This window comes from Callorhinchus milii, unplaced genomic scaffold, assembly GCF_018977255.1.
Source record: "Callorhinchus milii isolate IMCB2004 unplaced genomic scaffold, IMCB_Cmil_1.0 Scaffold9, whole genome shotgun sequence".
NCBI classification, from domain to species: Eukaryota; Metazoa; Chordata; class Chondrichthyes; order Chimaeriformes; family Callorhinchidae; genus Callorhinchus; species Callorhinchus milii.
Genome location: NW_024704750.1, coordinates 21,308,768 through 21,334,292, shown reverse-complemented (window position 1 = coordinate 21,334,292; position 25,525 = coordinate 21,308,768). Strand labels below are relative to the sequence as shown.

The window sequence follows — 25,525 nt, the reverse complement described above, 5'->3', positions numbered from 1 at the left end:
TGGGGCGAGGGGGGAATGGGGAATTGGGTGTAGGGAAAGAGCGGGGTGGGGGGGGGGGGGGTGGCGGGGAGGGGGGAGTGGAGCATTTTCAGTCCACGTAATGTCTGGAGCCAACTTTGTCGCTCTGGGATTGACCCGCACTTTCATTTGACGTTTCCTTTCCAGAGTTTTCCTGTGTCAGCAAATAGAAAAAAATTCTTGTATGTAACGTAGGGGAAACCGATAGCGTGACGTAATCTGGTAATTGTGATTTCCTTGGCCTTCTTGTTGTTGTCGTTCTTGTACAGTATTTATTGTCTGTGTGTTTTGAATGCGTCAGAAGACTGCGAAACAATTCAAACACGGAGGTGGGCTATTGAGAGACGCCTTTGTCGCTGAAAGGGATTTCCGTGTCGTTTAATCCCACGTTTTGTCTTTGAATAAAAACTTATTACCGGAAAATATTGGTTCGCTTTTGCTTTTCGGCCTGACGTGGTGTGACTTTGGCCCTCGGTGGGTGGGTTTTCAGTCTGTATTCTCTCTGTTCCCACCCCCCCCCCCCAACCCCGCGCGCTCTGAAACTCTCGTAGAGTGCTGTAGTGTAGTGGTTAGTGCGCTCGGATACCGGGGGTAATAATCCCCCCACAAAAAAGTCACTTAATCCACGACTGTTTGTGGGGCCCTGCCTGCCGTGTTTCACCCCCACGTTGTACACTCTACAGTATATTCTGTTGAAACGCTTTGAGATGTTTTAACGACGTGATAAGTCGCTGAATCAAATGCAAGGATTAACCCCGTATTCCTGTGTCCCCCCCCCAATTCTCACCCTCTCTCCATGCAAGACCCGTCTCGAGACCTGCCTCAATTTGACTGCGGTTTCAGACGTCTTCCCATTCCCCCCCACCCTCCCCCTCCCCCTCCACGTCTTACCCAACCCTCACTCAACCCTCTCCCAAAGGCCCTGGACAGTCAGGGATTTGGACCCGAGCTGGCGGTTGAGATCAGGAGAGGTGTGGGTGGAGGGCAGGGAGGGTGGGGGGGGGGAGGTAGGAGGGTGATCGAAGGCGCGGTCGAAAGAGAAGGGTTTTGAGGCGTGCCTGAAGGAGGTGAGGGACAGGGAGAGGGCCAAAGTCGAGGGCGAGTCGGTGGGACTGTGGGATGGAGTTCCAGAGGGTGGGGGCAGAGAGGCTTTGATCTGGGGTGGGGGTGGGGGTGGGGGGTGTTTGTGCTGTGAGATCACAGTGAAGCTCTCACAACATCTGGCTGCAGTTAGGGTTTGTGAGCGCAAACCACACTGACTGGCCCCGGCCACGCAATTGCTCACATGTGTTCAGGTCCTTTGAAGATGTTACGATCGAGCGTGTCCGATGTGAGTGCGTGTGCGTATTTGTTTGGGCTTGTGTATATTTGTGTGTATGCGCGTGTACATTGGTGCGTGTGAGTGTATTTGTGTGTGTGTGGGTATATTTGGTTATGTATGAGTGTATTTGTGTGTGTGTGTATCTGTGTGTGTGTATGTGTGTGTGTGTGTGTGTATATATGTGTGTGGATTGTCCACGCTTCACCCACACACTGAGAGGACACACTTCACTGCTCCAGCACATCAGAGCATCATTAATGCATAAGCGGCTGAGACAAGAGAGTGGAGCCAGACAGATGTTAGCAGGTTAGGGTCCCCACGAGAGCGCGCGAGAGAGAGAGAGTGAGAGCGAGAGAGAGATAGAAAGAGAGTGCGTTGTGATCAGACCAGAAGTGACACACAATCGGGTCCATTTTCCCAAAGGACACGGCTGCCGGGTGGCTGTCGGAGTCAGCACGTCGCCAAGTTGTTCGACTTCAGCTGCTGCGACTCCCCGACATCCCTCGAATCCCAGGCCTCGGGTTCAGGCTCGTGGTCAATGACCCTTCCATTCAAGGGCTTAAACCTCGGGAGTCTCTCTCCGTAGTGTAGTGGTGAGAGCGCTCACCTCGCAAGCGAGAGGACCTGAGTTCGATTCCCGGCCGGGAAGAAACCGCAGGCAAATTCTGGGTGGGTGAATGTGTATATAAATATATAAATGTTATAAATGATAAAGTTATAAGTTTCCTTACTCCACACACCTCTGTTTACCGAGCAGTAAGTAGCAACGCAGTTGTTAGCGGATCGGTTTCCGGGGCTAATAATTCCCCCTCCCCCAAAATAACAATAATTTGATCACTCGACCCACGACTGTTTGTGTGGGGACACTGCTGTGCGCAATTGGCTGCTGCGTTTCGCCCACAAAATCCACTTTACGATATATTTGAGACGTCTCAACGATACAAGGCGCTCGAATAATGATCATACTAAAACAACAACGACTTGCAGCGATGCGGCTTAATAACAATAATCCTTGGACTCGATCCAGCGCCTTAATCGCGCCATTGAGACGTCTTAAAGCGCTTGAGGTGTCTCAAAGCGCTTTGTCAAATGCGAGGAATATTATTATTATTAAACATAGCAGCGAGCGAGCGAGTGAGTGAGCGAGTCAGTGAGCGAACGAGCGAGCGAATGAGTGTGCCTCTCCTCTCCTGGGCTGGTGAGGGGACGGGGGCAGCAGCTGCCGGTGACCACTTGAGCGGAGACGTAGTTAAGTGTCCGAGAGACAGGGAGAGCTCAGCGCCGGCAACACACAATTGGAAACTAATTGGCCCTTAAGTCAATCGATCAGAAAACAATTCACTGCGAAAAGGCCTCTGTCTCAATGTCATCGCTGCTGCCACGTGTGTCCACTGGAGGACATCTGGAGGTGCGATGAAGGAACGTTCGATTCTGCTCCTGTCGGGGTAGAATAGACTAATAATAATAATCCTTGGACTCGATCCAGCGCCTTAATCGCGCCATTGAGGCGTCTTAAAGCGCTTCACAGGATACACTGTAAAGTGAATTGACTGTAAAGTGAATTCACTCACTCCCTCATTCGCTCGCTGCTATGTTTAATAATAATAATATTCCTTGCATTATTAGCCCCGGAAAGCGACCGGCTAATCCGCTAACGTACTGCGCAGTAAACAGAGGGCGTATTTGTGGGCGAAACCCGGCAGCCAATTGCGCACAGCAGCGTCCCCACAAACAGTCGTGGATTGAAGTGACCAAATTATTGTTATTTTTTTTAAACTTTTAGCTGTTAAGCTTTAAACTCCTAAACACATCTGTGGTTGTAGGTTTGACGATTGTGTGCGTGCGCTTTTTTTTTACCCCCAACAACCATTTTGGGAGGGATTGTAATGCATAACTCATTAATCCATTCAGCCAACCCTCCCTCCTCGTTCTCTCCTCTCCTGTCTCTGAAGTGAATCTTGCTCCGTCACTGTAACATCCCTGGTTTGAGTAGCGGGTCAATGCGTTCGGAGGGTGGGGAATTGGGTGGGTGGTGGGGGGGGGGGGTTTGGGTGGAAGTCACAGACAGACATACCTATCGGGAGCTCTCTCACAGCAAGAGCGCAGACTGCTTGGAGCAGGAGATGAATGAATAATAGCACTGACAATATCCCAGCGACTGCGTCAGCAACATCAATGCACCTTCAAAGTGGGGGGGGGGGGGGGGGGGTGGGCTGGAGGGAGGAAGGTGGTCAAAAGTCCGGTTGGAAAGGTAGCTCTTAATAATAATAATAATAATAATAATTATCCTTGCATTTGTGATGCCGCAATGTGCTTCGCGGGACACACTGCACTGTGTTTTGTGGGTGAGACACTTCAACCGATTTACACACAGCAGTGTCCCACAAACAGTCACGAAACGAGTGACCGATTTTATTTCGGGGGGGGGAGGGGGAAATGGTGGGGGCATTTGTTGGTCAAGGACAAGGGGAAAAAAAACTTAAGACACATTTCGGAAGCTGGAAGGGAGGGGGCCGGGATAGACGGACCCCAGGAAGGAGCTTCAGAATTCAAGGTGGGGGGGGTGGGGGTGGGGTGGGGGGGTAACTGGGAGGGAGGTTGATTTCAAATGAATTAATCAGGCGAAATTGTCACCCGTTGATTTAACGGGAGCCGACGCTCACACCGGGACAGCTAAGGCATATTTCCACCCACGTTTATCTTCCTTCCGTGCAAATGCAAAGGAGGTTTGTACCATCTGGTGGTAGAGGATGGAAACTGCAGAGGTGCGTTGCATTTCACCCCAAAAACGCTCCCGGACCACAAGCATCGAACTCGGTTAAAAACGAAACAATTAACGTTAAGGAAGAAGGACGCTATTAGCATTTGGACATTTTCATCAGAACCCGTACTGTCTTTTTTTTTTCGGTCAGCAGCGGCCGTGTGTCTGGAAACCCATCACCAGGCTTAAGAGTACCCAACCAAGCTGAGATTTCCATGTGTCCCACTTGCCCATGGAAATCACGGAGACTGTCGCAATGGAAGCACGCGCTCTCTTTCTCTCTCTCTCTCTCTCTCCCTGGAGGGACACTTACCTAATTCCGGAAAGTATGAGGCGCAGGTTGGCAAGAGTCGAGGCTTGGGGCATCCCAGAGTGTGTGTTGGGGTAACTGCTGGAGTCTAACCAGCTGCAACCACACCGATTGCCGTTGACTACCACAGAGGGTTGGCTCAATTCCGACATTCTGTTGCCAAACATGTCACCTTGGAGCCAGTTCAGCTCCAGGGAGAACCCGCTTATCTCTTCAACCTTAACCACCTGCCCCCTCCCTTGCCTCCAATCCAGAGTTAACCTTGCGCCTGTCCAGCACGACAACACGTTACCGTATGTGAGTGGGCGCTGTTTCAGGACGTCTGCAGGGCATCATTCAGAACTCTGCCGCCCGCAGACTGAACCAGACCAAACCCCGTACCCACATCTCACCGGTCCTGGCCCAGTGCTCCACTGGCTCCCCAATCACCGAACGGATCGACTTCCAAGACCCTCACACTCGTGTTCAAATCCCTGCACTCTCTGGCACCTCCCGACCTTCTCACTCCCCAATCCACCACCTCTGGCACCGGCTTCTTGCTCACCCCTCGCACCCTCCGCCTCACCACCAGAGGTTGTGCTTTCAGCCACTATACTCCGAAAACGCTCTCCCTCAATCCCTCCACCCTTGCCCCCTTTTGCCTTTTTAAGTCCTGCCTGGAAGACTTCTTCTTCGACCGTGCTCACGGCCACCTCCGTCCCCCACCCCCCAGCTCGGAGTCAGGCTCTGCCACCGTTAAGTCTCTCAGACGCTGCCCTGTGTAGAGGGCGCTATATAAGTGCAAGTTGATGTTGCTTAAAGCAAGTAATACATCCAACGTGAGGATCATTACCATTAATTATCACGTGCGGCAGCCTAGCAGTGAGTCAGCTCTCACCTCTGAGTCAGAAGGTTGTGCGCTCAAGCCCGTCAGGACTTGGAATCGCACAGTCTAAGCTGAAACTCCAATGCAGCGCTGGGGTGTGTGTGTGTGTGTGTGTTGCATTGTCGGAAATGCCATCCTTCAGATGAGACGTTAAATCCAAGGTTCTGGCTGCCTGTTCCAATGGATGTTAAGGATCTCATGGCTCAATTCGAAAAGAGAGCGAGTTTCTGGTGTCCTGGCTACAAACCCAAATAAAATCCATCACTCACTCCATGGCTGTTTGTGGGACACTGCTGTGCACAACTGGGTACCGTACTGCACCCACAAAATACACACTTTACAGTATATCCTGTGAAACACTTTGAGACGTCCCAACAACGTGAAAGGCCCACAAAATATAATAATCCTTGCATTTGATCTAGCGCTCTTCACATCTTCTAGACGTCTCAAAGCGCTTCACAGAACATACTATAAAGTGAATTGACTATATTTATGGGTGAAACGCGGCAGCCAATTGTGCACAGCAATGTCCCACAAACAGTCGTGGATTGAAAATGACCAATTTATTATTGTTTTTTGTTTTGGAGGGATTATTATCAGGCGTGTGGAGTAAGGAAACTTGCCCAAGGAGTGCCCTGCCGGGACTCGAACCCAGGTCTCCTGCTTGCGAGGCGAGTGCTCTAACCTCTGAGCTACAGGACTTCCAACATCAGTATACATCAATTCATTTTACAGTATATTCTGTGAGGCTCTTTGAAATGTCTCGAAGACGTGATAAGGTGCTATATCAAATGCAAGGATTAATATTATGGCGCGATATCAAACTCTAGGATGTACTATTAATTTATCATTATTATTAATACATAAATCAGCATAGTTTTTGTGAAAGAACCACACGGGGCACTGCTTGAATTCAGTGCTGCATTTTTATTTGTTTTTAAATGAAGAAATACATCTCTATACAAAATAGCTTCTGAAAATTACTAGTGTACAGACACTATGAAAAAAAACAGAACTCCATCTGTGAGGCACAGAGTACAGTTTGCGAAAGCAACAGTTAAATCGTAAGGTAGGGAAAACTACGAGATGAATCCGTCAACAATCAAAAAAAAAGATTTGTTTTAAAAAGTTTAGCACTCTACGTGGCAAACACCAGGCGCATTCACGAGAAACCTTATTTTTTCTTTATTCGACCCCCCCCCCACCCACTCCCCAACTGTCGCTCGTCCAGAAATAACCGATCCAACCAGTCTGTCACAGATTCATTTTCACATTTAAGTTAAGCCGAGAGACGGAACAATAAATAGTGAAGTGAAAGATAATGTTGTTTCCCCCCCCACCCGCCCCACCCTCCCCCTTCCCCCATGTTAAAACTAACACAGATACAGTAAAAGTTCAGTAACGATCCCTTATTATTGGGAAGCGGTCAGTCTTGAGCACCCATTTCTTTCACGAGGGAAGGCCGGGGGCGTGTGGCGGGGAGGGAGGGGAGAGAGAAAGAGAGAGGCGAGTGCCCTGTAGTAAGTTGGTAGTTGCTGCTTTGTATAGTCACCGCTCTTAGCCAGTGAATGAACAGATCTGACATTTGATTAGTAGGTTAATTTTTGATTAACAAAAGGCAAGGCCTTCGTTAAACATAGCTGACTAAACACGAGTCGTGTAACCCCCACCCCCAAAAAGCATACCGCAGTAACACTGTACAACTTACTATTTGCTGCGCTTCAAGGGATCGAATTAAGTGGAATTGAATGAACCAATTTCGCAGTCGGTCACGAACTGCAATGCCATTTGCAGGGCGGGTTGAAGGCAAACCGAGCCAGGATGAGTGAGCGCTTGGCTGAGCAACGTGGCATTAAATAAAAAGAGGATAAAGTAACTTAGTTTGCCTAGGAGTTGCGTCTTTTAAAAGGTTTCTACTGTACATCAATGCGGCCGAACAAGAGAAATAAAGGTCATAAAATCCATCACATGCGGACAACTGGAGAAAGTAGGTTTGCTTGGTAAATACTGACCATACGAAGCAACATGTGAATTGTGGTCCTCAGACACCAAGCGTTCTGTATGCTCTTTACAAGACCAGGTGATGGTGGCAGTAAAAGCGCCAATAAAAGAATGTTCTGGTCAGTAAGCTGCATCCTCTCTTAGGTTCTTGGTAAATGGACAGGGTTCCCTCCCCTGCCCCACACAACCCCGACCCCCCAGCCCCCCCCCCCCTCTCCCATCCGATTTCTTAAGCATCAGCAAAATGGTTTGAGGGAATCTGCAACCGTTTTAAACGTCACCTGGCAAAAGAAAAGTGGATTTGGTGCACGCACGGCCCCAAAGAAGCGCAGGGCGAGACGTGCCAATACCACAGTGTTTGCTGCAACCTGTCATACAAGTGTATTGCGTGAGATTAGACAACATACATCTCATTCCTCCTACGTAAATGCAATGCAGGTGATGCACTGGCTCTACTACACACATGCAACATAGACGCGATAGTTTTGTGGTTGTTTGTGCCCAAGCTTGCTTTCCCTCTCATGCTCTTGCGCCAAATTCTAGTTGTACAGCAGTTAGCGTGACTAAAAACGAGCTGTCCTGTTTTAACTGTGGCCTTTGATATCGGCACCTGAGGTTCTCACCTGCCTGCTTAACATCTACACTAGCTACCAATATGGGAACGACTAATGTTCTCATGGCTGGTTCTCAATGACATCCCTGATCTGGGGTTGTGTGGGAGGGAGGGGAGATCTTCTGTCGAAACAAGAGCACACAGGTTGGCTACATGGTCTGAACGGTAAACTGTGCGTCGATTCCTCCCGGGGTGGGGGGCTGGGTATCTAACACGCAGGCTTGCTCCAGCCAGGTGGAGGAAAAACAATTCTCTATTGAAGCTCACATGTTCAAAACGAATGGGAGAGACGTCATAAAGTGTCAGAAGCTTTGGAGAGGTACATTTGCAGGCATTTCGGACTTCAGACCACGACCGAATGGATAGTGACTAAACAGTTTAAAATGAACCCAAATTAAAAGTATTATTCTTTTTTTAAATAAGAAGAATAGCGCCCTAGATAAGACAGACGCCTCCGTGGTGACTGGCCATTTAGAGCCAGGGACACTGTTTGCGCGTCACGTTTCGCTAAACAGCTGAAAGACTATTTGCGTGCACCATTGCAAGTCTACGTTGCTGACAGACGACAGACACAGATACGGCCTCGGGTCACAGAGAAAATCCTCAAACGTCGTTTAACAAAAATGTAATTTAAGAATCTTCGGAATTTGACCTTCCTCGCTCTCCCCTCCCTTTCCCCCTTCCCCGCTTGTAGAAGCTAACCCCAATTTCCGATTTAGCACCAATTGGCTTTCAGACGAAAGAAAAGGTTATGGTTAATCAGAGCGCTCCAACCCTTTGGCTGCCGAGGGCCGGATGTCCTCTTCGAGAAACATCCGGGGGCCACATGAGCAATATTTCTGTGTTTCCCTTCCAGAAACATCACATAACATTTACGCGTTATGGAGGGAGCAGGTGGGCCAGATGAAATGGGGTGGGGGGAAGGGGATGAAGTCAGCTCTCGTTGCCCACCTACAGCAAATTGTCCTTGCAACATTTGCTACACAAGCTCGTGCTGAACTTATCAGAAATATATGCCAAAATTTGAGTGACGGTAAGCACCTACGCAACCAGCCTTTCTTTCTTGTGTGTGGATGTGAATGCATTAAGCAGAGTTACAAACCTTTTAACATGCCTTCACAGAAACTATATTCCCCAACCCCGCCCCCAGCCCCCCACACACGCAGTAAAAAAAAAATCTGTCTCGCTTCGCTCTATGTTTTGGGATATGTGATTAAAACAGGCCGTTTGAAATGTTGGTCATATTCAGTGAGTCGTTCAATTTTACAGAACGTGCTTGGAAATTCTCCATGCATCTCCGAGGGGAGGGGTTTAAAAGCGACGACAGACAAGTGTCTGGAAGAGCACAGCCTGTGGTTTTCTTTTTAAACGCAGCGATCCAAGGTAGGATTTTGCAAAACCAGGAACAATTTAAGAGTTATTTGCTTGCACACTCAGAACTATTACCATTGCAACAAGAGTGGTCATACCCACTCGCTCTGGCTAAAATGGCTTCATGTAGAGACCGGCACAAGATTAGTCAAGCTTTTTTCCCCCCCGTGTCATCTGTAAGGTGGAGGGCTGTCCTGGCTACAACACCACAGCCTTTATTTGGAAGCTCTCCAGCTGTTGCACTTGCCACCCGAGCCATGCAGAGATTTACAGTATGTTTTCTCTTGGGCCAAGGGAAGACAAGCAGTGTGGAGCTTGTAGTGGTGGATGGGGGGGGGGGGGGAAATAAGAGGAGTGTGCGTGCGCGCGTGTGTGTGTGTTCCATCCAACATCAAATATGTGCCGTGGATGCAAACCATTTGCTTAAGATGCAAAATTGATTCCAATTGCCAAAAAAGCCCAACCTTCTCCGTCAGGGTGGCTGCCAAGGGCCAGATGCCCTATTTGGCAAACGCAAGCAAGATTATTGTGTTTCCGTTTGCGTGCCAGAAACGTAACAGTCACGGGTTACGGAGTGAGCGAGTGGGTCAGATGAAATCGGCCCGCGGGCTGCAGTCGGAACACCCTGCTCTATGTCAGCCGGCTACCCAAACGCATCCCGAATTCGAGTCTCAGGCAATAATTGGAATCTGTTTAGAGTTAGTATCTGGCAGCGGCACAAATAAAACAACTACTAGAAAAAAAATGTCAAGTGAACATCTTTGTAGATCAAAAAAACGCAGCACAAGGAACCAACTCACAGATGCTTTGGCCTTTTTTGCAGGTGGTAAGATGCCACTTAGAATCAAAGCTCTGTTTCTGCTTTTAGAGAAAGAAACGAAAATATATATATATATATATATATAGAGAGAGAGAGAGAGATATCGATTAGCTCTGTAATTAAATTCCATACCAGGTACAAGATTCCTTCACGTCTCAATCTCTCTCAGTACCACGACCAGCCTAAACTGACAAGTAATGCCCATAAACGATTGGTCAAGAAAAAAATCTCGTCACGACCGCGAGACAATTTTAAGAGCAGAGACAGGTGGTAGCGGAGGACGGGGCGGGGGGGGAAGAGAGCGAGAGAGCGAGCGGGTGGCCGGGCAGGGGAAACAGGGGCGCGGAGGGCGAAAGAGAAACGAGGAAAAAAAAAAAGAACGTTTCTCCGATAAAGCGTTCGCTAAGCAATGTTTTTTTTTTCTCTCTCTCTCTCCGACTAACGTAACTGTTGCCAACGCAATCAGCGGTACTCTGCCAAAACGCACCGGCTGCATTCACACCCCGAACAGTCGGGCGACACTGGTCAAAATTCTATCAGACTCTAGATTCAACAATGATCAAGTCTTATTACGGGTCACAGTTCTTTTTTTTAAAAAAAAATCTACAGCCTTTATCGTCCAATGTCACGTCACGAATATACCATTAGCACTCGCATCCAAAAAAAACTTTTACATTTTTTTTTCCCCCACAAAGGAAGCTGTAGCCAGCAAACAGATGACTTTCGTTAGGTTTTTGTGTTTGTGTGTGTGTGTGTCTCCAGGTTAATTCTGTTGTTGTGTTCTGTGGCCCCAGGTGTGGCAACTGTCCTACCGATTCAGTCGTAGCTTTATAGAATTTTTTACTACCGGAACGGGGTTTACAGGAAGGGACGAGACGTCAGAGAGTTCTGTGCTTGTTGGTTCCTGTGGAAACAAAAACAGCCATAGAAAACAAATGTGGGAAACCACTGCATCATCATCAACAACAGATGACAAGTGTATAACACCTTTCATGTCGGGAGGACGTTCCAAGCACTGAGCAGTCAAGGATTTGGACCTGAACTGGGGGGTTGGAATCAGGAGCGGTGGAGGGTAGAGATAGGAGGGTGACTGAAGGCACAGTCGAAGAGGAAGGTCTTGAGACGGGCCTTGAAGGAGGCAAAGGAGTGGGCGAGGAGAAGGGACTGTGGGTTGGAGTTCTAAAGGGTGGGGGCAGAGAGGCTGAAGGACCAGCCGCTGATGGTGGGGCGGGCAGGGCGGGGGACGTGGAGCAGGTTGGAGTCCTGCAATACAGGGACACCGGGTTATAGCAATCCTGGAATGCTAAAAGATTCGGCACAGTGCAATGTTAAACATTATTAGTTTGGCCTGGGTCTAGTGAAGTGAAAGTGCTATTCAACTTTAAATAAGAGTGGGAAGGAGAGGGAAAGGAAATAAAGGGAAGTCATAAGAGAGGACTAATATCACTTTGTACACTTTGCAACTACAAGTCATAGAACAAGATCATAGTCACCTAGAGATGACTGGGTACCTAAGTAATAACTTGGAATATATTGCTGCCCTCTTTATAGGAGATGGAGATTGGCATTGGGGGAGAAAGTCTGAATATCTAAACATGCTGCAGTTCTATGCACCTGTAGTGGTCGATCTTTAACGTCCGGGGCATGTCCTGAGTAAAAAAGAAAACTACCTGTGAGATGGAAGCGATGGTTGGGATTGGGGTCAGCTTTTCTTCTGATTCAAGCTCCTGCACATAAAAGGAAGCCAACTACAGATTACTGTTTGTCTAAGATACACAAGGCAATTCTAAACCCGTCTCCCAAAAACAGACTGAGCAGCAAACAACTTCAGTTTATTTCTCACATAAAGGTAGTGGAAATCTGGAACTCTCTCAGCTGTCGATGCTGAATCCATTGAAATTTTGAAGACTAAAGTGGATAGATATTTGTTAGGTCAGGGTATCAAGGGGATATGGAGCAAAGGCGGGTAAATGGAGTTGAGGTACAGATCAGTCATGATCTAATAGAATGGCGGAACAGGCTCGAGGGGCTGAATGGCCTTCTCCTGTGCCTATGTTCCTATCCGCAAACTCACGGGTTCTATAGGGACTGATTCTTTTCACAATTGCCATGCTCTCCACCCAACCAACTTGAACGACCCAGCATTCTATTTTTGGACGCGTGTTTTGTATTTTTTTTGTGAGAAGCAAGTTGAGATGTTCTCTGCACCTGATCATAAGGCAGACAGGATCAGCCAGGCTCAGTGGTAGCACGCTCACTCCCGAGCCAGGAGGTTGTGGGTTCAAGCCCACATCGGGACTTAGAATCAAGTTTAAGCTGACACTCCAATGCCGGAGGGGGGGGGTTACATTGTCTGAGGTGCCGTCCTTCGGATGACATATTAACCTGCAGCTGCATTTGCCGACAAATACACAGTTACTGAACAGCACAATAGAATCGTAAGTCCCACCTGTCTCGTGATGTACTTGAAAAGCACAATAGAATCGTAAGTCCCACCTGTCTCGTGATTCAGGGAACGATTCCTCGACACTACCCCTGCTGTGGTTGTTTGTTAGGGAAGTTACTGGTGCAGATTGGCAACTGCATAACGCTCACCGATCCTACCCTGTATAGCGCTTTGAGAAGTTTATTTTTAGTAATAATATTAATAATACTACTTGCATTTGATATAGCGCCTTATGTCTTCAAAGCGCTTCACAGGACACACTGTAAAGTGAATTGACTTGTGTAGTTTGTGGGTGAAATGTGGCAGCCAATTGCGCACAGCAGTGTCGCACAAACAGTGGTGGATTGAGTGACCAAACTATTATTATATTTTTTGGAAGGAATTATTACCCCCAGAAAAGCGATCCGCCAATTCCTAGAAGCGATTCCTAGAACCCGGTTGTTTTTTTTTCCCCCCACACGAAAGCTGCCGTGTGAACATGAGTTTGCCAAACGGCCACGGTTCTATTGTAATGTTACCGTTACCTTTACGTCCTCGTCCATTCTCTTCTCGCCCGCAGCGCTTTTGGAAGAGTCTGCCCGCTGCTTCACAACGCTGGCCTCCTGAAAAACACCAGCCAATAGTCTTAGAGTAGCGTTGGCAGCCCAGCTTCTCGGCACAGAGCTTTAAACTTCTAGGGCGACGGAGCCAAAAATGCTTTCCACTGCAACACACGCACGTTTCTTTTTAATGACGAAGAAAACGCCCGGGTGAGGAGGACACTTGATGCAATTCACTCTTTATTACATGTTACTTGGATTTCCAACTAATTGGATTTATATAATGTCCCTCGCGCAGTGTAACCCACCCACCGCCCCCCCATCCCAGAGCGCTCGACAGTGGCAGAGCACGACAGAGCCGGGGAGGTGGAGGGGGGTCGAAGAGGAAGGCGTTTCTGCACTTGTGCAACGACCACAATCTTAGCCCAACGTGTAAAGGGTTCTATCTGAAGCTATTCGAAGCGTTGCCTGGATCTGACACATCCCAATGTCAACTTTGGGTCCACAATGCTCTTTGATGAGCCTACACGCAGAGGTTGAAGGAATGTTGAATGACCGAGGAGGAATGTTAAATTGCACGTGATTTCTGCCTCATTCTTTCAGAGACATTCAACCTCCATCTACAAAGCTCGAGTCGTGTCCCTCGATTATTTTTCTGACCTTAGAGCTTGGAACTCCTCTAAATTTGGGTTTGAGATTCGGACACAAGTAAGGATTCCACTCACGTCTATTCTTGTTCTCTTTGGTGAGCCTTCGGATGGCTGTGTGGAAGGTCGCTTCAAGCTCTGTGATGATGGGCTCTGATCCACTGTTACACCGTTGGTTGCAGGCTCCTACGTGCCAAGCAGGATAAGAGAAACACACGAGAATTCAGGTGATCCTTAGCCTTAATAACAATAATAATCGTTGCATTTGAAAAAGCACCTTATTACGCCTCAAAGTGCTTCACAGAATATATTGTAAAGTGTGTTTTGTGGGACAAACGCGACAGTGAATTGCGCACGATAGTGTCCCACAAACAGTCGAGGATTGAGTGACCGTATTTTTGGGGGGGGCAGGGATTATTAACCCCGGAAAGTGATCCGCCAATTGGTTAACAACCGGGTTCCTACTTATGCAAGGTAAACAGAGGCGTGTGTGTGGAGTAAGGAGACTTGCCCAAGGTTTCACCCTGCCCAGGAATCGAACCCAGGTCCTCTCGCTTGTGAGGCAAGCAGGCTAACCAATATGCTGTGGGATTCCACCATCGGACGTCTCGACGAAGAACATCCGTGATATAAACACGGGCCACAAAATGTACAAACCTCCACTTTCTTTGCAGATTCATCTGTCTGAGGCGAGGTTGGTCTCTTTGCTCCCGAAGCAGCCAGACTGGGTGCTTTAGCAGTTGGGTTTGAAGGCTGGTTACTGACACACGTAGACGAGACACGGCTGTTTGCTGGTTTTGGCTGTGGAGCAGAAGCGGGGGTGGCGAGAGCCTGAGGAATGTGGTCACTGGTTGATGAAGAAGAGCCTAGAGAGAGAGAAAAAAAAACGGGTTGCATTTAAAAAGAACAGCCAAACTACAATAAAACATTGCACACAGCACACTGACCAGCTATCTGTACGGCCACCGTGAATCGCCAAAGTGAAATTAGGCTGTCATGTTGGTGGACAGTGTGGCTGCATATGTGCACGGGAGGTTACTGGATACAGGAAGCTAGCAGATGTGGGTTATTCCCTGCCACTCCCCACCCACCCCACTTTGAAAAGGAAGGATGAAGGGGAGGCTGGATAGAAATAAAGGATTGTAGAGCGAGAAAGAAAACCCACACAGACGCTGTTTCACCCACAATATGTACAGTCACTACACTTTGTTGTTGTTTACAGTATATCCTGTGAAGCGCTTTGAGACGTCTCGACAACGTGGTAAGGTGCGATATCAAATGCAAGGATTATTATTAATTGTATACATCCACAATGGGGCTGGGAGCAATTACAAGAACAACAACATGCATTTAGATAGTATCCTACTACTTGGGGTAGTGTCCCAGAGCGCTTAATTAGTGCAAATGTCAGTCTCTTTGCTGTATTCAAATAAATGAAGAAGAGACGAGTACAAAGTGCTCTTCCCCAGACTGCATGTAGCACCAAAACCTCAGGATTGAGACTGTTTGAGCAAATAAAATTTGGAAATAAAGCGAAACTAAGTGAAGTTTCACCCCCTCTCTCACTTGACCCTTCCCGACAACAAAAAAATACAGTGAAAGGATGTCCACTTACCCTCTGAGCTTGGAACGGAATCTCTCTTGGAAGGACTGATCTCCGGATCAGCCTGGGATTCCGAATTCGAAACGCTGGTCACATTGGCTGTTGATACGGCAGTCGTGGGACTATTCCAATTGAGAAAAGAACACTGAATCACGCAGACTAAGATGACATTCCAGAAGTATGCACAGTCAATTCACTTCACGGTATATTCTGTGAAGCACTTTGAGACGTCTTAACGACGTGATAAGGACTATCTCAAATGCAAGGATTATTATTATTCACACACTGTGAGCCTCAGTCCATCTAAAAACTAACCTTCTCCCCACCCACCAACCAATGCCCAGATAACATCCAACCAATCTGAATGGTTAGCAAGTATTTAACTAACCATGAAAAGCAGATGCACCACTTAAATTTCGCCCACAAAATACGGTCAATTCACTTTACAGTTTATTCTGTGAAGCGCTTTGAGATGCCTCGAAGACGTGATAAGGCATTGTGTCAAATGCAAGAATTATTATTATTAAACTTTCCATTGAAATTGCATTCGTGGCACCAGGAGACCTTGTGGTTGAATGAGCCCTCTGCTAAACGCTGCGGGAATGATTTTAAGGTTTACCTCTGTGGGCTGTTGGCATTCTGTAACGGACTGGTAGGCACGAGCAGGCTGTGGTCACTGTCTAGAGAAGCCTCCATGCTATTTTCATCTTCACAGTTGGCTTTGTTCCCTTCCAGTGAATGCTTGAAATGCAAAGGTGAGAAGCGTAAAAAAGACCAGAAATCACCTGAATACCCTGCGGATTTTCGGAGCTTCAAATACTTTGTAAGTGGGAATTCGGAGGAAAAAAAATACCCAATGAAACTGGAATATAATGAAGTACAACCCAACATGGAGTGTTATTCAACACCAGATGAATAGTGTTATTAACTAACCTCACTCAAGCTAGATTCCCTCAGTGGGGAGATGGGAAGAAAAGAGTGAGAAAAAGCCCCAAGGCCCCACATCATATCGCAGAGTATAAACTAAACCCTTCGAGGAGGCTTCTAAAGGGCTTGTGAGTGTTCTGAACATCTCACGATCTTGATCAGGAATAAGAGTTCAGACCGGTGCTCAACGTATTCACCCAAACGCTGGCAACGTTGGGCAGCTCGGAGTTTACACATAAGAATAGCACAAAAATGCCTCCAGCTAAACCCAGCTGCACTGTAACAGTCTCGTGCTTTTATTCTGACGTCACTGATCCCACTTCACAACCAAGTAAAACTTTGAAGGAAGTGCGCTTCCCTGGGATAATCTATTTAATTCACTAATGTCTATGGCTTGTACAAAGTTTACAACAAACACACAACACAGAAGCAGGCCACTCGCCCAGCCAGTTGAAATCCATCGATGTGGGCTTTGTCGAGCCTGTATTAAGAACCAAAGCACTGCATACAATGTATTATTTCTGAGAGAAGGTGATGATGGCGTGAGAGCATGAGAGCGTGTAGCCTGGATCAAAGACTCACTTTCGCTGCTCACTTATGTTATTGCGTTACTCGTGCATGAACCAACATGATGGATACCTTTTTCTTTTTCTGTAGAACGCAACTGGGTAGAAGCAAATGGAGCTGTTTCCTCTTCACATGCATTGCTGCAATCCTCATGTCTGCTTCAAACATCTTGCTGTTCATTGCTTGTCTATAAACTATAAGGACAGGAGAATTAGTCTCTTGCTACTGGTCTTATTTTCAATCATAAATTTCTCTCCCATAAATGGCAGTATTTTTACTCCACACAAGTCTCTCTTAAAAGAGCCAAGGAGCTTCGGGATTAAAGTGTCTAAAATACCAGCGCCCCTCATGCAGGATAGCGCCCCAGAGCGCTTGACAGTAGCAGAGCACAACGCCGAGCTGGGGGGAGGGGGAGGTGAACAGAGGCAAGGTTGAATAGGAAGGTCTTCAGGCGCAACCCGGGGAAGAAAGGGACAAGGCGGAGGAATAGAGGAAGAGTGCTTCAGAGTCTTGGGGCATAACGGGTGAAAGCCCGGCTACAGATGGTGGAACGTAGTGCACGAGGAACATACAGAAGGCCGGAGCACGTGCAATACAATTTAAATCAACACCTCAAAATTCCAAATAGGACTAGTTTCAAAGGCATTGAATGAGTGGGGGGGGGGAATGGAGTTCAGACGAGTATCAGATGCAGATGTCACTGAGTCAGCTTTGGGACAATGGGCAGAAGAGACATTCCTCATTCAGGCTCCATAGACTGCTGAACTCTCCAGGATAAAGTACAGAAAAAGCTCTTCTGGGCTGATCAGACACACAAAAAAATTGTGTTTTGGCTAAATTTGGAATGGTATTCGAGTGATCCGAGGCTGAATCACTTCCGAAGGTTTGTTCCTATTCCACAGCAATGAGCCTTCTTGGAGCAAGCCACAAAGAGAAGGAAGAGTTCAGCCGTGTCCAACTCAGTATTGGCCAACGTTATGGATTGCTCTTGTGTACATGACAAATGGTTGAGGGTTGGAGAGTAAGTTCCGGGACAGAAAGCTCCATGGGCGCAGAAACGAAAAAAGGCACATGTAGAGAGAGATAAGACAGCATCATTCCCACCAAAAGCATAATTCTACAAGACAATATCATAGAGAGATACAATCCTCTTGCTTATTGATATTCTTCCCATCTACACAAGCTATCAGTTTAAGATAGACATTTGGATCACCTCAATTGCTTATTAATTCAACCTGTTGGCACATACACTGACTGTATGGATGGCTGCACGACAATAAGACCTCACTTCAATGAAAGCAACCAACATTTGATCCAAATGTCAACCAGAATTCTTTTCCCACATAAAAACATAAGAATTTGCTAGGCAAAAGAAGACCAAGGTCCATCTGGTTCACCTTCCACCATCCTGGCAGTTGCTGGACATGTCGTGCCCCAATCTGCACACTGTATCCCCAGATATTATTTTCTAGCAGAAACCTATCTCATTTGTTCTTGAAACAAACATTTTCTGCTTACCACCGTCTCTCTAGGGCGCCTGTTCCATAAGTTTACTACTCGCTCACTGAAGCAGTGCAACTCTCATCTGAAACATTTGTCAAAGACATACCTTATGGGGATAATACATGAAATTACAGTGCAGTTCCATCATTAAATAGGCTGAAACTTGCGCACTCTTAAAAGATATTGTTCTGAGGTCTGACGTCTCGAATGGCACTCACCAGTGTCTGTAAATGACTGAATGTCGTATGTCAGGTCAACACTTAAATTCTCACTGTTTTCCACTTTCTTAAAGACGATTCCAATCACCCACATCGTGCTGAATTCATCTCTGAAAATCGGGAAAGTGCAAGAAACCGAAAATTTATACTTGCAAAATGTTGCGTACGAAAGATCCACATGGAATATTCATCCACCAGCACAGCCATAAACAAAGGGCCAATAAGCACCTCTAAATACTGATAGAGGTCTATATCACACTTAATAATAATCCTTGTTCTGGTATAGGGCCTCATCACATTGTTGAGACATCACAAACTGCTTCATAGGATATACTGTAAAGTAGAATGACTTGTGGGTAAAACGCAGCAGCCAATTGTGCACAGCAATGTTCCACAAACTGTCATGGATCGAGTGACAAAATTATTATTTTTTTTTGGGAGGGATTATTACCTAGAAAGCAATCCGCCAATCAAATCTGCTAGGTAAACAGGGACGGGTGGAGTAAGGAAACTTGCCTAAGCGTTCACACCGCCCAGGAATCGAACCCAGGTCCTCTCGCGAGGACCTATGATTCTAACGTAATTTTGGCACTCTCCACATAACACACAAAAATTCCACACTACAGTACTTACTTTTCAGGATTCTCTTTGGGAGCTGGAAATGACTGTGGATTGACGTGAGCCAGAGTAATGAATTCATTCTTTTCCAAACTGCTGATCAGGATACGGATCTTTGATTCCACCAGCCCCACCCTAAACACAGACAATCAACCTTTGGTGAGCTAAGTTCAGTCGCTCCAGCTATCACAGATAAAGAGTGCATTATGTCAAGATCAGAACAACGGTAAATTCACTCTCCATCAAGCCTAGTCAGAGACAGGCTATTTGGCGTTTGTAACCAACACAGCTGACACCTGATTCTGTCCTTGTTCAGCTGCTTCAAGTGTCACTTTATGAATTCAACATGAATTCAACACTGGTGAGATGTCAAATTATGACACTAATGGTTTTAAACACTCCGAGACCCTGCCCCATGTGAAGGGCGCTATATAAATGTAAGTTGTTATTTTTATTTTCATATAAACTGGAGAAAAGTATCTCAAGACTAGTTTCTAATGTTTACTGCACTATTATTATTATTATTATAGTACATACCATTCCAAGTGCTGTTTCTCGGTTGGGGCACTTGCCAGCAGCACAATGTAATGCCTTAAAAGAGAGACAAGATCAGTTATTTTGTGCAGTTAAAATAGACCAAAAACGGGTATTTCAGCCGTTATATATTTTGGTGTGATCAATACTCACCAATGTCCAGCTTTCTTTTTTTGGATCTACTTAAAATGAATTTACACCGCGTTGTGAATGTTTCTTACACTCTGTGTGGATTACATCTCAAAGACATCTTTCCACCAGTTTTGCCGCAAAGTGTATTTTACAATACGAATATTTAAAAAAAGAATACAAGCATGTGTCCCAGTATCAGTCTTATATGAAGTCCAGTCCTAACAAACAGTCTAAATAATATCCCCCTCAGTATAACCATGTCTTCACCAAGTACACACCACTATATGGTTCTACGGCACATGGTCCAATGGACAAGAGGACAAACATGGCTGAAGTTACCACCATTTTAAACATGGAATCCCCTCATCATTCGGAAGCACAATGCTCCATTCCAACAGTTCTTCCCATCTCTTCCAAAGGCAACACAGATTCCAACAAGCAAAAGTACACACAACACACACATACACACACGAGAACAATTCCAATATCTGCCCACCATCTTGATCCTGCCACACACACACTGCAGCCTGATACCCCAATCACCTCAATCTTATAACTGACCTGCAGTTAAGAAGATACTGACAAAAATCACAGCATAAATTGAAGATGTACAGATCTCATTGGGTAGCATATTTGTTGATACAATATTTGTCTCGCAAGTCAATTCTCTTAAAAGAGCCAAGGAGCTTCGGGATGATAAATAGCTTCACACATAGGGTTGCAACAACCTGGAATTCATGGTTATGAAAGCTATAGAGGCGAAATCAATTGAGGGTGTTTAAAGGGGTGACAGGATACGTGGATAAGGAGAAACGGTGGAGAAATGGGAATAAAAGATCTGCCACGGTTTAATAAACAAGCAGAAAAAGCTTGACAGTCCTCAATTCAGCAACATTTGTCGCTTTGTTAAAACTAGTCACACACCTCAAGGAATTGAGATATCGTGACAGTAGAGAGTACATTTTGTGTTTGAAGCCATTGGTGAGGCTATTATTTCCCTGACTAACTCCTTTCTTAACCTTTCACAAAGGTGACCATATGTAACCGACAGTTAGCGTCAGTCACTGATGAATGCACAAAAAGGCAAGACTGACCCTGGCCTCACAAGTGCACATTTTTTCAGTGTGTGTCTCTGTGGATAGGAGCCGGGAACATTATTATCACCCGGGGGGGAGTGATAATATGGCTGCACACAGTAACAATCTTAAAACAGCCAGCTATCTTGGTTGGAAAATCTAGAGCTATGTGCGGAACGGTGAACATACATAAGGGAGAATGCTCCATCTAGCAATCACCGGGCAAGTAACCCGCTCAAACCAGCGGAAATATATTGTACACATCTGGAAAGACAAATGTCACAATGAGAAAAGTTGATTAGAACACATTTTTATTCAAGAATTTTGCAGAAAATACACTCAGTTTCCTCCAGTTTATTACAAGTCATATTCCACCTTAGAAATAAATGAGAGCAAGATCAGATCTCTAATGGTTTGTAAACACTACAGATTTTTAAGTTATAGTACACAAAAATCTGCAAATATCAAACTACATGCACTGGAATCTCTCAGGAGATGAAGACAAATATGAAAGTGTACTTTACTCGGAAAGCATAGGGAAGTATTATTACAACGGAAAAGGGATTTCCAGCTCATAGATTAAGTCAACACTCCAGTGCAATGCTGGGGAAATCACTGCATTATTATGGAGGCTCTGTCTTTCGGATGAGACATTAAATCGAGGGCCCATGTGCATAAACTTGGTCATCTTATGGGGGGGGGGGGGGGGGGAGAGAGAGGGAAGATGCAGTAAAGAAAGCTAGCTTTTAGCTAATTTAGCAGAGAACTGCGATTAAACCTGCAACCTTCCTGATCTTTGAGGTTGTGTAAACCCGCCCACAGACATTTGGGAGCATTTACGAAACTAAAATGTCATGCTATGAAACCAAACAATATATTGTTTATTTGAAATATATTTTAATTTCCACAACTGCATTGCAGATTTTTATTTCCCCAGTAGCTGTTAGAAAACATACCACCAGTTTATGAAAAATGCTTTATTCGGGAACTAAATATATTGTTATGACAAGTTTTATAATCTCACACATAATTCCACAAATCTATTGAGACTACAGTTAGGGCTGGAGCTAATAACTTCAGAGATCAAGTACACAAAATCCAAAACAGACTGGAAAAGACCACTGTAGTCCCATTTACAAATACCAGCTCTCACCAACTCATATACTCTCGTTATTTCTCTCCCATCCTCTTCATTGCCAAAATATTATCCAATTCCCTCTCGACTACCTACGCTGTCCACCTCCATCACTTCCCTAAATAAACAGGTTAAGTATTCAATGCACAGTTATTGTTTCTGGACTGCCTATTCGCCCCTTCTCTTCTGAGTTTTAAGACCATGAGCTCTCATATATATATATTGAACATGCTATTGGAGTTTCGCGTGTCTACAACTTTTAGCTCTTGTATACAAATCCTTAATACATTGCATCAAAAAATTTAAGGTTATATTTTAATCAATTTCCATCAATACTAAGTCACCGCTATGCATCTATTTAGCAACAGTAGCACTCATCTTTCCAACTTTGAACTGAACAACTAGATCGAATAAGCAAACAGTACTCCATCAGGCTAGCTTATTATAATATGTTACAGGGTTATGGTGTAAGAGGGGGGAGTGGGACTAGTTGGGAGCTCTTTCATAGAGCCAGCACAGGAATGATGAGCCGAATGCCTCCTTCTGTGCTATAAGATTCTATGATTCTAATAGGGGATCTTAACACAGCTAAACCCCAACACAAGATCTTCATAGGGACGTAATTGGGCCTCAGTATTAAGATTTAGATTGATATTTGATGCTACTGTTATGGGTTCAAAATTTCCTATTGGGGGGTCCTTTTCACACGCGCCATAATCTCACTCCAGTCCATATAGGTCAGTGAGGCTTTAGATCATTTAAACAAATCCAAAATGTCTTCATTTTTTTTGTTCCATCATGCATTCATTCAGCTGACGTTGTAGTCAGTACAAAATGCCAAACAGTGGATCGTACGCTGTCAATCCCATCACAAACAATACAGACTCTTCTTTCATGCACTAAACTCCAAATTGCTTTAAATCCCCAACGTGAAAAACAAAGCTGATAAGGGACAAATAAGTTGTCAGTTTGAAAGGATGGGTATTATATGCAACATTCAGTTTTGTTGCTCCTTGCAGTCACTCTCAACTTCCTGTATCTGCTGTTTCTACATATTCACAAGGTACACGACTCTACCCCTATGTCACAACTGGCTCACAGTTACACAGATCCTTAAATCTTCAAATAGGAGGCATTTCCTTCTGCACAGCTAATGCACAAGCCATTCAATACAGAGTAGTTTGGGCCTCCTCCCCCAACCTACCCATCCCACAGTCCCATTAGGAGTGTTTTTTTGATTGGAAGTGACAATTATCTAATAAAGTGCGTCATGGATAGAACGCCTGGCTGCTGGATTCAAAAAAAGTGTCCAATTGAACTAGGGAATTGTGATACATGGGTTACAAATGGTTTGTGCTCCTTCTCTCTTGAAGGCACCAGCTGACAGTGGACCTCAGATCTGCAAGTGATTGCAGTCTCTTAGTTCCTTGCCCAAGTAGCCACTCTTCACGCCTGACCCAAGACTGCGGGGAGTGGCAGACCTAGCAACAGTGGAGCCCAGTCTGGTTCTCGTCTAATGTCCACTTGCTCACTTTCCACTGGGGGGTGGGGGGGTGAGAGATCAGACCAGGACTCTAGTTTGAGCGTTAAGGTCAATTAAAGACCAGAAACACTTGTCCCGACCAAGGTTGGTTCACAAGACCACAAACCAAGCCCATAACTTTCCAATCCTTTAGCCTGGCTGCTGAACCGAGTCGGTGCCTTTACCCGCTAGGCGTAGGGACATTTTTTGTTGTTGTTGTTGAAAAACAAATTATGTAAATGCTTGCTAGTTTGAATGTTGGATGTAGGAAAACTGAAAAAGGACAGTTAACACATTAAAAAGTTAATACTTTTAATGTTTGAAAATACAAGGAATCGCAGGCTTTTAAAACATTTATCACAAGCCTCATATGAAGTGCGATGTTGGGGGATGCTTCCCAGCGGCAACTGGAAGAAAAGAATTGGTAGTAAGCTCTTGCACAAAGATTCTCTGAGCTGTCGAAAGTCAGCGGCAAAGTGTCAATTAGGTACGTACATTAAGGGAATAGGAGAGAGAAAAAATGTCAGTAGGAAAATCTACTAAATAAATTTCACAAAGTGAATATAGCATGGGTTTGGAGAGGTCAGATATAACAACAGTTAAAACATTTCAACACATGTGCACTGTAAAGGCTGTGGCCTAGTCAAGTGGTCAAGAGTAATGCCCTGCAATTCACGACCCTGTGATTTAGTTGCTTGTTCAAATGTATAACTTTTAAGATACGCTGCACTCCAAATATTAAATTACAAATGCGAACTCACAGGACTTCTAAAGGTCCACTGTGGTGATATCACTTCCCTCGTCTAAAGAACTTCAGGGTATTTGAACCACCAGTCAAATATGGCGCGCATTTCATATATAACACATAATAATAATAATAATCCTTGCATTTGATATAGCGCTTTTCACGTCGGGAGGACGTCCCAAAGCGCTTCACAGAATACACTGTAAAATGAATTGACTGTATGTTTGTGGGCAAACGCGGCAGCCAATTGCGCACAGCAATGTCCCACAAACAGTCGTAGATTGAAAATGACCAATTTATTATTGTTTTTGGTTTTGAAAGTCTTACCCAGTGTCCTACCCATATAAGCAATTTAATACATACTTGTACTTCTGAAAGAAATTTGGAGCTTCAAAGAGTTTGGGCCACTCTGTTTTACCCATTAATATTTCATCTGTGATTGAAAGCCCTGTTAAGGAAACAAAAGAGTTTGCTTTTACTCCATTTTGAATTTCCATATCTCACAACTTACATATAATAATATACAATAGCAATCCTTGCATTTGATATAGCGCCTTATCACAATGTCGTTGAGGCATCTCAAAGCACTTCACAGATATACTATAAAGTGAATTGACTACGTTTTGTGGGCAAAACACAGCAGCGAATTGCACACAGCAGTGTTTTCCAAACAGTTGTGGATTGAGTGATCTTTGTTTTTCCTTTTTGGAGGGATTATTGCCCCCGGAAAGCGATCCACTAATCAACTAACAACCGGGTTCCTATCGACTGATAGGTAAACAGAGGTGTGTGGAGAAAGGAAACTTGTCTAAGGTTTGGCCCTGCTGGAGAATCAAAGCTTGCGAGGCGAGTGCTCTATCCAATATGCTACAGGACTCCACATAGTTATCTTAGTATGAGTTGTAATGTATCTATGCCATAAAACAGTCTAGATGTGTAAGAGAGAAAAAGGCAAAAATGCATACAACGACAAAATCCTCTATGTGCTTGATCTGAACTTAGAAAGATTACAAAGAGCCTGACTGACCTTGCTTGAACTCCTCCATCATCACTGCTCGTGTGGAAGCTGATACATTATACGTGGAGTTCTGCTGTGGGTAGGCTGGTGTGATAATTGGCATTAGGTGGTATCTGTCACTTGGGTTGACCTACATGTGAAAAATTAGCTGTGAGATACTAAATAGAAAACATGGCAAAATTATAACAAAATAAATTGGACAATAGTAACACCAA

General features: G+C 45.3%; 1 protein-coding gene across 2 annotated transcripts in view; it reads right to left on the bottom strand.

Moving 5' to 3' along the window:
• Positions 1–7,485: 7,485 nt before the first annotated feature.
• Positions 7,486–25,525, bottom strand: part of LOC103186786 (poly(A) polymerase type 3) — a 36,212-nt gene continuing 18,172 nt past the window's right edge. Inside the window, exons 11-23 of one of the 2 annotated variants that reach the window (XM_007906013.2) lie at positions 25,320–25,440; positions 24,656–24,740; positions 19,686–19,739; positions 19,164–19,283; positions 18,531–18,640; positions 16,882–17,003; positions 15,935–16,056; positions 15,328–15,437; positions 14,370–14,578; positions 13,791–13,898; positions 13,051–13,128; positions 11,751–11,807; positions 7,486–10,984 (exon numbers count right to left, since the gene is read on the bottom strand). In XM_007906013.2, coding sequence (XP_007904204.2) covers positions 10,889–10,984; positions 11,751–11,807; positions 13,051–13,128; positions 13,791–13,898; positions 14,370–14,578; positions 15,328–15,437; positions 15,935–16,056; positions 16,882–17,003; positions 18,531–18,640; positions 19,164–19,283; positions 19,686–19,739; positions 24,656–24,740; positions 25,320–25,440 — 1,392 coding nt within the window. In that variant the 3' untranslated portion in view covers positions 7,486–10,888. Of the gene's footprint in view, positions 10,985–11,750; positions 11,808–13,050; positions 13,129–13,790; positions 13,899–14,369; positions 14,579–15,327; positions 15,438–15,934; positions 16,057–16,881; positions 17,004–18,530; positions 18,641–19,163; positions 19,284–19,685; positions 19,740–21,600; positions 23,955–24,655; positions 24,741–25,319; positions 25,441–25,525 lie in introns of those variants that run through there. The other variant, XM_007906014.2, reaches the window with a different exon arrangement.